Source organism: Cercospora kikuchii (genome assembly GCF_019650295.1).
Source record: "Cercospora kikuchii DNA, contig_00002, whole genome shotgun sequence".
NCBI lineage: Eukaryota > Fungi > Ascomycota > Dothideomycetes > Mycosphaerellales > Mycosphaerellaceae > Cercospora > Cercospora kikuchii.
The window spans coordinates 606,896-619,209 of NW_025408583.1; the positions used below are offsets into that span (position 1 = coordinate 606,896).

A 12,314-nucleotide genomic window follows, 5' to 3' on the forward strand; every position below is an offset into this window, starting at 1 on the left:
GTAGTGCAGTTTGGAGCGTGTCTTTGCGCGTTGAGGTGGGGTGTCCCTTTTTGCTGAACGCAGCTTGGATGAGATGGCCTATTCACATTTGACCGCCTATAACGCCGCGAGCTCCTCACCACTCCCACCTGCCTCCCTCCCTCCTGCCAGTCTGACACCTTCCCTCTTCACTTCACGTTTCAGTCGTTCCTGCTGAAACACCGCCTCAATCAGCCCACGTCATTGCTAAGAGCTCGGCGGAACTCGAGCTGAAAAAAGTTGGACTGACGAAGCAAACACCACCTTCCACCGCCATACACACAAAGACACCAACGACATAATGGGCGACTCTCTCGTACACCAGGAATATGGCCGCACGCGTGTGCAATGGCTCGCTTCCCTCAACACCGAATACCACCCACCAAAGCAGTTTCGACGCACCTCGATCATCTGTACCATTGGTATGGCGGTGCCCCGCGGAAAGGCGTGACAATAGTGAGACTGACGAGAATGATATCCAGGTCCCAAGACCAACTCCCCAGAGAAGATCAACATGCTCCGCACTGCCGGTCTGCAGGTTGTCCGCATGAACTTCTCCCACGGCAGCTACGAGTACCATCAGACCGTTATCGACAATGCCCGCAAGGCTGAGGCCACGCAAGAGGGTCGTCCAGTCGCCATTGCTCTTGACACCAAGGGCCCAGAGATCCGAACAGGCAACACGCCCAACGACGAAGACATTCCTATTTCCGCCGGCTCCGAGATCAACATCACCACCGACGACAAGTATGCTACGGCATCGGACAACAAGAACATGTATGTCGATTACAAGAACATCACAAAGGTGATTGAGAAGGGGCGTACAATCTTCGTCGACGATGGTGTCCTCGCATTCGAGGTGCTCGAGGTTGTCGATGACAAGAACTTGAAGTGCAGAGCCGTCAACAACGGCAAGATCAGCAGCAAGAAGGGTGTCAATCTGCCAAAGACAGATGTCGATCTCCCAGCTCTCAGCGAAAAAGACAAGGCCGATCTCAAGTTCGGCGTCAAGAACAACGTCGACATGGTCTTTGCTTCCTTCATCCGCCGTGCTGAGGACATTGCTGCCATCCGTGAGGTGCTTGGTGAGGAGGGTAAGGACATCCAGATCATCGCCAAAATCGAGAACCAGCAGGGTGTCAACAACTTTGACGAGATCCTCAAGGTCACCGATGGTGTCATGGTGGCCCGTGGTGACTTGGGTATTGAGATCCCACCTGCTCAGGTCTTCATCGCCCAGAAGATGATGATTACCAAGTGCAACATCGCTGGCAAGCCAGTTATCTGTGCCACGCAAATGTTGGAGAGCATGACCTACAACCCACGCCCGACCCGTGCTGAGGTCAGCGATGTTGGCAACGCCGTGCTCGACGGAGCCGACTGTGTCATGTTGTCTGGCGAGACTGCCAAGGGCAACTACCCTCGCGAGGCTGTGACCATGATGCACGAGACCTGCTTGCTCGCGGAAATTGCCATTCCTTACCTGAACGCATTCGACGAGCTCAAGCAGTTGGCTGCACGACCAGTGCCAACGACCGAGAACTGCGCCATGGCTGCTGTGGCTGCGTCTCTCGAGCAGAACGCGGGTGCCATCCTCGTCTTGACCACATCGTGAGTATTTTCCATTCAGATGTCGAATATTTGGCTAACATGATCGCAGCGGCAACACTGCGCGTCTCATCTCCAAATACCGACCAGTGTGCCCCATCATCATGGTCACACGAAACGCTCGCGCCTCTCGCTACTCCCACTTGTACCGTGGCGTCTACCCATTCCACTACGATGTGGAGAAGCCAGACTTCAAGACTACGCCATGGCAAGAGGATGTTGACGCACGTCTCAAGTGGGGCATTAACAACGCCATCAAGTTGGGTGTCCTCAACAAGGGTGATGCAGTCATTTGTGTGCAAGGCTGGAGAGGTGGAATGGGTCACACCAACACTCTTCGTGTGGTCCCAGCTCAGGAGGATTTGGGTCTTGACCAGAATGCTTAGGGTGAGTAAGTGCTCTTGCGTTGTTCCGTCATCATTTGATGCAATGACTAATACCCAACAGGAGCAAGCGCCGACCCATACCTCAAATCTGAGATGCCATCTCCCTTAGCCGGCACGCCGCTGGCCACTCCGCGAAGCAAGCTCAGCGGTTTCCCGTTTCCCACGATTCCTCAAGTGATTTTTCACGCTGCTCCGGCGGCCTAAGAAGAATTCGATCAAGAGATGAAGACAGAAGAAGAAGAGCACAAAGACACGTTACAGCAAATGATGGGGATGACATGATTATAGAAGACACGACCGGGCATTGTGGACGGAGTTCTGAGCCGATTCGTGGGTACCTTGCCGTCAGTCACTGTCGATTAGCAAATGCCTGGGAGTTTGTGGAAAAATATGATACCAATGGTGTTCTCAATTTTGAGTGAACGGTTTCCATGCACGAATTCCATGTTTAAGAGAGAGGTGATGCTGATCTTGGTGACAGACGGAAGACGCGTCGTGTGGCGTCGCGCGCTTTCCAGCTTCGGCTGTCGCTGCCTCCGCTTGGTTGGGACGTAGGGCGCTTCCCTGCACTTTTCCGATTGTAACACCGTCGAACGCATGAACATGATAAGATGTCGATGAATCTGATTCGCACGTACAGCAGAGATGGGCTCGACAAGTCAACTCTTCGGTTCGCTTCGCATGCCGCCGAGGCTTTGATCATGCAGCATCCTCCGCCAGCTGTTGTGGAACGTCGTTTGGCATACGCGAGGTGCGAAGACGACAGCTCGATGGTTCTTGAGCTTACTGCCCAGCTGTATCACTTTTCGTTACGCTGCAGAGAAGATTTAGTTGTGTACTGACTACGATGTCCTCGGCAGCGGTGACGGAGGCGGGCGCCGGGGCCTCTTGGATTGGAAATACGCCTGATGCGGATACTGGAACACGCCTATCACAAACGGGCCCTGCCGCGGACAATGTCAGAACGGATGCGGAGCCTTCTGGACGACCAGAGGAGCTGGACAGAGAAGCGGCGAAAGATGCTATAAAGAGAGCTATGCTGCCCGCTGTGAAGGAAAGGCTTCAGCTGCTACCTACTGCGGTCCTACAGATTGGCGATAACATCCTCGTGCATTTTTCAGAGGATGTCACACTGACCTATCAGCAACACAAGATCGAATGGCCCTTCACTGTTGCTCAGCTTTTGTCTCTGGCACGACCGATAGTCGAGTCGCGTAGGCAAGCAGAAAGACGATATCGAGATCGGCTTCGCCAGGATTGTGATGACCTATACCAAGACGCGTGGACGACACGAATAGCTCCTCCGGGATCTCTCAACGAACGTTACGAGCGGTGGCTCGATGCTACCGAGCCTACCACAAGTCTTTTTCGCGACGCCGGCCTTGCCGATATCTCTTGGATGCCGCAGCTCTTGCTCCCCAATGGACAGGTCCATTTGTTTGCTAACGTCTACAATACTGATAGTCTCCGGTCGACTGACTGTGGAGCTTTCGTGATGTGGGATGTGGGCCTACGTCTCATGTGTGGAATAGGTCCTCACTTCAACATCCCTCCAGGTTTCTTCATCGACCATGTCTGTTCTAAGTTGCCCCAGGTACAGAGACTGCGACGCAGAGCTGGCAACGATCCCCGGTACAAAACATTCGAGCACTGGTGCCATGCAGTCGGTATTTTACTCGAGGATGCCGATGGTACCGCGACTGTTGTGTTTGATTTGGTGCCTCCAGGATCGCCTGTTGAACCTCAATATGAGCTACGCTTGTCGTGCTTAGAAATCAGAGACTCCTTCTGTGCGGTACTCCAGAAGCGTTATCGAAAAATGTTTTGCGCAAGCGACTAACTGATGCGCAGTTGCAGTCGCGCTCAGACTGCCGCCAACCTCGTGGTCTGGTGCTGTTCCCCCATTTACGGTACGGCTCCCATTCCGGAAAAGGGGAGGGCGTCTGCTTAGCAGCCAGATTCACGGGTTCTTCGCTGACACTTGGGTTTCTCACCGGCTGTCCGAGCTTTTGAAATCCTCCAGTCGAGTAAACATGGAAGATGTGCTTCTCTGGCTGTTGGCAGTATGGTTGTACGAGCGCGAGATTCCCCATGTTCTCTTGGATTTGCAGGAGCTGGACTCCCAAACCGCCTGGCGTCCGACCAGAGCCGATTTGATAAGTATCATGCGTGGCAGAGCATCTGTGGCACGACTGCGCCAAAACCTTGCCAGCACGAAGGAAGCAGTCACGGCCTGGGGCTTGTGCGGTGCTTACCAGAACGCGACGAATAATCGAAAGAAGAAAGTAATCGGCCGCGATGGAAGAAGTTTGCGGCCTCGTCAACTTCCCGCAGATTCGGTAGAAGATGAGTATGCGCTGCTCGACAAAATAGCTGCAGAGTTGATGCCGACATTGAACGACAATATCCAGATTATGATCGCAGCGATTGGCCTTGAACAATCCGAAGCCGCATTCAGGATCTCGCAAAACGCACTCGACATTGCCGCTAACAGTCAGCATGACACTGAATTGAGCAGACAAAGCGGAGAGCGGGCAACGATGCTTGCATTGCTGGCTGCAATATACTTGCCTCTGACCCTAGCTACTGGGATATTCGGGATGAATATACGAAACATCAGCGGAGAGGACAAGGGACCTGATTGGCGCCCTGTAGCCTACACTGCTGCGGGGTTTCTCTTTGTCTCTTTGATTTTTGTCGTCGTGTTTTGGTATAGGGCGAAGGAGAAGGATGATGGTAACGCGCAGGCAGACCCTGAAGCGCAAAAGGGTCAGGAGGAGCTGGGGCAGAAAGAAGGGTTTGGGCAGACATTTGGAGATCGAAAGTTTCGATCTGAAGGTCAGAAAGGAGCGGGTGGTAAGAAGTGGTCTTTGTCGAGATCAGCTTTCAAGAAGGGAAAGGAAAAGGGTAAGAATAAGCAAACGTGAACTGCATGTAAAGCAGCAAGGTGTTATGGTATTATCAGCTAGTCATCTCCGGAGGAGCAAAGCTTCTAATGCAGTGTTGACATCTTGTGTTTAGGAGCATGGCAGCGCGCGCTTTGCAGCTTGGACTGCGTTTGCTATGAGCACTTCACTCGGGGGGCTAGGCAGATATATGACCCAGGTGGGCTTGGTTCTCAACACAGAAAGGTCAGTGCTGCATCTCATACCGCAGATGATGAGCTTCTTCTACAAAATTCATGCTGACATGTTTCGAAGACTGTTGATCTCATTACAAATTTTCAGTTCAAGGCCATTTGTAAAGGCGAGCCTGGAGCTACAATAAAATCGTAGTATGTCTGGGCGTATCAACTGGAAGCGGGCTTGGCCACAAGACCCATGACACGAATCGACCGACAAGGACTCCCCTTACTCGCTTCGGAAACCTTGCTCGCGGGATGCTGCCATCACTTCAATCTGACAGCAATTGACCCGATTTGTCCGCCAGGGGAATCCGGAGAATGCTGCTAGAACCGACAGCATCGAGCATGGATCGTATAGCCAGGCAATAAAAATCTTGTCCCGGGTCGAGGCTCTATACCGTGATGTTCAACCACGATTGCCGTTCAAGAATGCAATCAAGAAAGAGATCTGTGGAAGCACAGCTGCCTTGCTCTGACTGACCGCTGCAGGCGCGCAGGAAAGGAAATGTTTGGAAGGAGAGAACTGGTTTGGCCGAAAAGGGAAAAAGCAACGCGAACTCTTCTACCCTCGCATAGATTTACAGTCGATGCATGCAATGCTTAACTCAGTAGCATTGGCTTACGATGATAAATATAGCAACCAAATGACACAGTAACCACGGGGTGCAATTCTTGTTGCTCAATGCATCAGCTTCGAAGCGCACTTATCCATAAAAGTATAAATCAGTTTCATACCGATCGCGCGATCTCAGTCAAGGTGGTGACACAGAGATCTGCCTGCAGCGCGACTTCTTGCGCCAACCCTCTATCTTCTATGATCCATCCGAGAAAAATGCTCAGCCAAATGTCAAGATTGTCGATCGCCCTCTCAGCAACGCTATCTTTCTCACTATTCTACAAGTCCACAACTACTCATTCCACCATACCAGCCGAAGACCCAGCCTGCCTTACTGCCGACGAAGCCCAATCCATCGCTTCGCAATTTGTCCAGATTTTCAACACAAATTCCACCAATCAACCCACCACCAACAAAGAAATCCTCTCGACTCTTATCGGACCAGATTACACCGAAATCAACGGCGACTCGATCCTATGCAGTGATAGCCACGGAAAGACTGAGTGTGGTTTTATCGGAAGTGTTCCACTTTTTCGGAATCGAGAGCAGGTTTTGCGGGCTTATGCAAGTCTTGGATTGGGAGCTGCTACGAACGATGTTACTAGAGAATGTCAGACACGGGTGGTACATGCTTTTGCGAGCTGTGATGAGATTGCTATACGGTATGAGGCGGAGGGGAGGGCTAATTATTGGGTGCGAGGGGTGTAAGTTTCACATTAGTCGTGCCCACTGCCCTGACAGACTCCTTTTTCCCTTTTTGAGTATTTCGTTTGTTGTTGTAGGCGGTTTGATTTCAACCATATATACTAACGAAAATTTTTCTGGCAGGACTGTCGCTGATGGAACTTTTGTGAAATGGCTGGGGACTAGCTTGGTGAAAGTGGACTTGCAGACAAGAATGATTGAGCGTGCGGAGACGAGTGAGGATAGGCTGGTGCTGTATCAGCAGCTCAGCATTACGGATTTGGACAGTCTGCTCAATGTGCAATTGTGATGCATTCCAATAGATCAAACGATTGGGTCGGCCTTTTGTAGCCGAACGATATCGCTTCCTGGAGAGCAGTGTTGGGGATGCTGAACGGCCGCGTGGTATCGTGCTGTCCTGTCCGACTCTAGTGCTGGAGCCAGAAGGACTTCTGTTGGAGGTTAGAAATATGCGAAGGCACAGTAGAAAGGCAAGCGAGAATGAAAAATTGTTCTATTATATGAATGGCAGCAGAGTGCAACGGGGGTTTCCGCACTTGTGGTCTTCATTTCGTCGAGATCTGCCAAAAAGAAAGGGCATCTGGTTCGGCGCGAGTTCTGCATAGACTCCTGCTGAATCACGTGCCGCGCGCTCTTTCCAGCTTGGACTGTTGCTGCCTCCGCTTGATCAGGAGATAAGTTGCTTCCCTCATCAGCTTCGCCAATCTGAGCACTGGCGAACGCATGCACAACTGTAAAAGCGATGGGGGTTTGCAATACAAGGAAGCGAAACGTCCGTTGCTCACAGCCAAGAATTCCTACATTTCTAGAAGTGCAAGACCAAATCAGAAGATGACCCTGGAAACTCGAGAAAATCTCCTATTTTCTCCACTTTCAGCACATGAACTTTGTGGATCGCATCACATTGACGAGCTGTGCGATCGCCAGGCACGTGTACAGTACAAACGCGAGAAACATGCAGCCCTCCTCGCCATCTTTTGGCGGCTCAAAATAGAGAAGGTCGTCCTTCCGGGAGGCATGCTAGTCAAAGCTCTTCGACGAAGGCTAGGCCCGAATCTCGCTTTCTTGTAAGCAGATACAATATCGAATCATTGGTTCGAAGGTAGAGATTGGCTGGAGCCTACTGCCCACGGGTTCGCTTCTGCCTCTCCGCGTTGCTTGGCCCTGGGATCCACATGCACTGTCGTGCGACGTTACACGACATATGCAAGTAAGACCGTCGAGGCCGAGATACTTTGCTTTGGTCCTCTGCTCGGCTCTGCTTCGTTTCGTAGTGCAGAGCCTTTCGACTCGAACGACATGGCTGACATGGAAATGGAAGCGACCGCCGGACCGTCGTACTCGGAGGATGTGCCTGAGACGGACACTGGAGTACAGTCTGCTGTGCCGGGGCCTGCTGCGAGTGAGCATGCTGTACCGGAACCTGAGAGCCAGGCGGAAGAGTCACAAGTGACTGATAAGAACGCTGAGAATGAAGCTGCGAGGTCTACTGTCATGGATAGCCTTCGGCGGTTCGATACCTACATCTTACAAAATGACCACGCTTTGGCCGACCTTATGCCTATACTCTTTGCTGACAGACACGAGGACGGGATCTTTGGTTGCATATCTAACAGTAACGAGCTTCGGGCGTTGGCGAGACCGATCATCGAGTTGCGTATGAGAAAGGAGAGAGAATATCTCAGAAGGCTCCGGAAGGAGTGTGTTAAGCAATATGGTCACGTATGGGAAAGCAAGATATCCCCACCAGGTTCTATAAACGACCGTTATGAGAAATGGCTTGAAGCCGGAGATAGTTCTGCATCTGCACCCCTGGACTGGGGAGTTCATCGAGACGACTGGAGCCTAATCGAGCACCCATCCAACGAAGATCCTCGAGCCTGTGTGAACAGAAGTTCTCCCGACAGCATATACGCAACCGAACTCTCTCCATTAGCAGACTGTGGCGCTCTTGTGCTCTCAAATCCGAGCTTGCAATTAATGTGTGAGTCCGGCAACCATTTACATATATCGCCAGCGACCTTCATCAGGCATTTCTGCCCTGAGTTGTATATCGGTATGGAAGGGGCCACATCCAAATGTGCTAAAGACATCAAGACGAGAGCGTTCTACCTGAGTGGCCGGGTGGTCGCGCTTCCCGAATCGGTCACGAATCTAGTGTTCCACGCGAAGGAGGAGCGAATTATAAACAGCAAATTCGTCACTGAAGCAGCCCAAGTCCATCTGTCTGCCATCCTAATTAGAGATTCGTTTGGTGCGTCCATGGTCTCGTGTGCTCTCCCTCTTTGAGCTGACTTCGCAGTTCTTATGATGCTTAGTATTCTAGAGAGAGGATCCTCGTCGACTATGCCAGCAAAGGCGGCAGTACTCCCATGCAATTCGAATACCGAACCACTGCACCTGATCTCAGACTTCTTCGTGGAGAAGTGGAGATGTCAGAAGCTTTTTGCGCTTTGGTCGGGGTTACCTCCCCATCTGAATTCCAATACTAAGTATCTTATTGATGTCTTCCTGTGGCAGTGGGCTGTGTGGTTATATGAAATCGAGATCAAGAATGTCTCTCGGAATCTGCAGGGGATAGACTATGAGTCCGTAACGCTCTCGCCACATGAAGCATTGAATCGTGTAAAATTCGGAAGGGCACGCGTTGCTCAGTTGCGCAAGAATCTTGCCAGCACAAAAGAAGTGGTTTACAGCTTTGTATTATGGGAAGCCTATCGAAATGAGCGAAAAAATGTTAGCAGTATGCAACAGGCATCGAAAGACACGAACTTGGCACCTCGCCAACTGGCCGCCTCTTCGATCGAAGACGAGTATCAGTGGCTTGACAAACAAGCTGCGGATCTTATGCCGAAGCTGAACGAGAATCTCCAAGTTGTTATAGCTACGCTCAACGTGGAGCAGTCTCAGGTTGCGTTGAAGGATGCCGAAGTCAGCAGGCGGAACGGAGAGAGATCTACGCAGCTCACTTTACTCGCGGCCATATATCTCCCTTTGACACTGGCGACTGGAATCTTTGGAATGAACATCAAAGATGTGAACGGCGACGAAGTACGATACTGGTGGCCGATCATTCTGGCTATCGTACTTATGATACCTTCTGCTGTGGTCATTGCGTATATCTTCTGGAGGAGTAGGCAGGATAGGAGAAGGGAGAGGGAGAGGTTGGATAAGGGGGAGAAGGAGGCTTAAATTACTGGTCAAGAGTGGAAGTTGAACAGATTAACCACCTTCCTCCGAAGTCAGCCCAACGTAGCTGCCGTGTTTTGAGAGTTGTGCTTTTGACATGGAAATCATTGGTTTCCGGCTTCGCGAGAGAACCACACCTGTGGCACCAGTCTTGCAGGAGGCAAGAACACTCACAACTTAAACGAGCGAAAGTACACGCGTGACTCGAGGGAGAACCAAATAAGATGATACCCTGCTGCTATCTGTCGTGGAACGTAAGCAGCGGCAAAAAAATTTCCTTCTGTCTGGGTTTAATTGCTTCTTTGACGCCGCTTCATCACCTACCTTTAGTCGCGGATCTGGTAGTCGTCGGATTCTTCGAGAACAGAAACGAAGTAATGGCGAATATCTGGTGTCTCCTGCCATTCATGTCGGACACACAGTGGCTTGCAGCTCCCTCAGTTCTTGCATACGCGAGCATGCATGCAGGTCGCTACGCTTGGAGCTGCGACTTGCGCTGGCATTTCAGCTCGAGCTGCCCGAATATCTTAGGTATGATCTGATCAAACAAATCTCATCGGCCATTTGACCTACATTCATCCGGACTGATGGGACACGACTGACATGGGATTCAGCCACCAAGTTGAATACGATATTATTCGTTTGTCATGTCTGCCACTACAGATAAGGGCGAAGAGCACGAAGCTACTTCAGCTAAGCTCCTCGAATGGCAGCGTATGCCAACAGTGTTCTTACAAAGGCTTATCACTGGTAGCCATCCGAACGTGGGAAGATATGAAAGTACTGTCATTCGAAGCGCCGAGAACTTGGACACATTGAGAGGAATTCTTGATCGGCGCATCACGGATCAAAGGGCTTATCGCGATGCATTGAAGCGCCATTGCCTCACATATGGAACTGAATGGTACAACAATTTTGTTCCACCAGATTCTGAGAACGAAAAATATGAGCAGTGGCTGGACCACGGTGATCTTGAGTTGCCGGTTCCCTCGTCGAGAAGAAAGATCGCCACTTGGACCTTGCTACAGCCACAGGAAAGTGACTTCACTAGCAAACTCGACAGCACATTCTCAAGAATATATGCCATCGAGAGTGTTGATACGTCAAATTGTGGTGCTTTGATCGCTACCGATATAAGCCTGCAAGTCATTTGCGAGCTCGGAACCCACCTGGGGATCGATTGCTCCTTTTTCGCAGAACATCTCTGCTCACCGTACTCATGGAGCACTTCTCCACGCCCGAAGGCGTCACTCAAAGCTCCAATTTTCGAGGATGAAAAATGGTTCCAGATTGATAGCGTTCTTTTCGAGCCTCGCGATTACCGACGATGTATTGCCTTGGAGCCGCAATTCGCGCCTTGGGGAGCCACACCTGATCCGACGAAGGGGATCCGCATTTCTTGCCTGAGAGTGAACGAAGCATTTTGTACGTCGTAGGGACCCTTGACGTAGACACGACGCTGACGAATAGTACAGTCCTCGTAATGCTCAGGAATGCAACGCATGCGGAACCTCGCGAGCCTCCAGAAGAAGCACTAGTGCTACCAATGCAAGGATCGTGCCGCAAAGTATTCGACGTACTCTACTACTTCTTCCTGGACGAGTGGAACGCACGACGACTGTCGCTTCTGATGATACATGGCGACTCTCCAAGACAGTGCTCGCAGTTGCTGACATGGCAGTTGATGGTCAGCCATTACCATCGCATCTTGAGCTCGACTTTGGGTAGGGTAGAGAACCTCATCGAAGATGTAGATACGGACGCAGCACTGGGGCTCACCAAAGCATACCGAGGTAGCGTGGCTCGTCTTCGTAGGAATCTGCTCAAGTCGTGGGTGGCTCTGGATCACAGATCCATACAATCCGTCTATGATGTCGTCACAAATCAGACCGATCCTAACAACGCCAAACCCGGAGCAAATGACTCAACTTTTAGAAGCGAACGTCAGCTCGCGAGTCTTTCATTCAATGACGAGTACGAATGGCTGGAGAAACAGATGATTCACTTGATGTCGTCGCTGAATCAGAATCTGCAACTCATCATTGCTTCGATCAGCCTGAAGCAGTCCCGCACAGCGCTCGAAGATAGCAGAACAAGTAGGCGCAATGGAGAGCGTGCCACGCTGCTGACACTACTGGCGGCCGTCTATCTGCCTCTCACCCTTGCCACTGGAGTATTCGGGATGAACATTCGAGAAATTAGCGGAGACGCCACGGGACCCAGCTGGCGAGCTGTTAGTGCTATGGCTGGGACCCTTCTGGGTATCTCTGTGATTTTCATCATCATATTCTGGCTATACCCTCGAAGGAAACACTGCAATGATCCGGAAGATCGAGCTGAAGCACAGTGGGAGCGCGAAGTGGAAGCACCTATTATCTTCAGTGATCCGTTTGAGCTTCACACGTTCGGAACGCAGGCTGAAGTGAAGCAGAAGAGGAGGCGCTGGCAGATCCCCAAACTGAAGCAGTTCAAGGTGAAGAGCAAGAAGAATAAGCGTTCATAAGTCGGTCTGCCCGAGAAATCTCACTCTGTATTGGCCTGCTCCACTTTCGACGACGAAGATGCAACTACTGAGTGCTCGAGGTGCTATCAGTGTCGTGACCGACAGATCGATGTTGGAATGATTGAGTATGGGGTCGCCAAAAGGCGTGATGATGAAGGTCAGGTT

The 12,314-nt window shown here is 51.2% G+C and overlaps 4 protein-coding genes across 4 annotated transcripts; all 4 read left to right on the forward strand.

The window, feature by feature from the left end:
* Positions 1-319: 319 nt before the first annotated feature.
* On the forward strand, positions 320-2,012 carry CKM354_000248100 (uncharacterized protein; the record flags this gene model as incomplete). The annotated part of the gene is made up of 3 exons (XM_044797642.1): positions 320-440; positions 501-1,629; positions 1,679-2,012. 3 exons carry the CDS (start codon positions 320-322, stop codon positions 2,010-2,012), a joined length of 1,584 nt encoding a protein of 527 aa, XP_044653577.1.
* An 847-nt stretch (positions 2,013-2,859) lies between these two features.
* Positions 2,860-4,939, forward strand: CKM354_000248200 (uncharacterized protein; the record flags this gene model as incomplete). The annotated part of the gene is made up of 2 exons (XM_044797643.1): positions 2,860-3,802; positions 3,864-4,939. The coding sequence occupies 2 exons, from the start codon at positions 2,860-2,862 to the stop codon at positions 4,937-4,939; spliced, it is 2,019 nt and encodes a 672-aa protein (XP_044653578.1).
* Positions 4,940-7,756: 2,817 nt separating this feature from the next.
* On the forward strand, positions 7,757-9,649 carry CKM354_000248300 (uncharacterized protein; the record flags this gene model as incomplete). Its single annotated transcript, XM_044797644.1, has 2 exons — positions 7,757-8,711; positions 8,760-9,649. 2 exons carry the CDS (start codon positions 7,757-7,759, stop codon positions 9,647-9,649), a joined length of 1,845 nt encoding a protein of 614 aa, XP_044653579.1.
* A 644-nt stretch (positions 9,650-10,293) lies between these two features.
* On the forward strand, positions 10,294-12,149 carry CKM354_000248400 (uncharacterized protein; the record flags this gene model as incomplete). Its single annotated transcript, XM_044797645.1, has 2 exons — positions 10,294-11,071; positions 11,122-12,149. The coding sequence occupies 2 exons, from the start codon at positions 10,294-10,296 to the stop codon at positions 12,147-12,149; spliced, it is 1,806 nt and encodes a 601-aa protein (XP_044653580.1).
* Between the last annotated feature and the right edge of the window lie 165 nt (positions 12,150-12,314).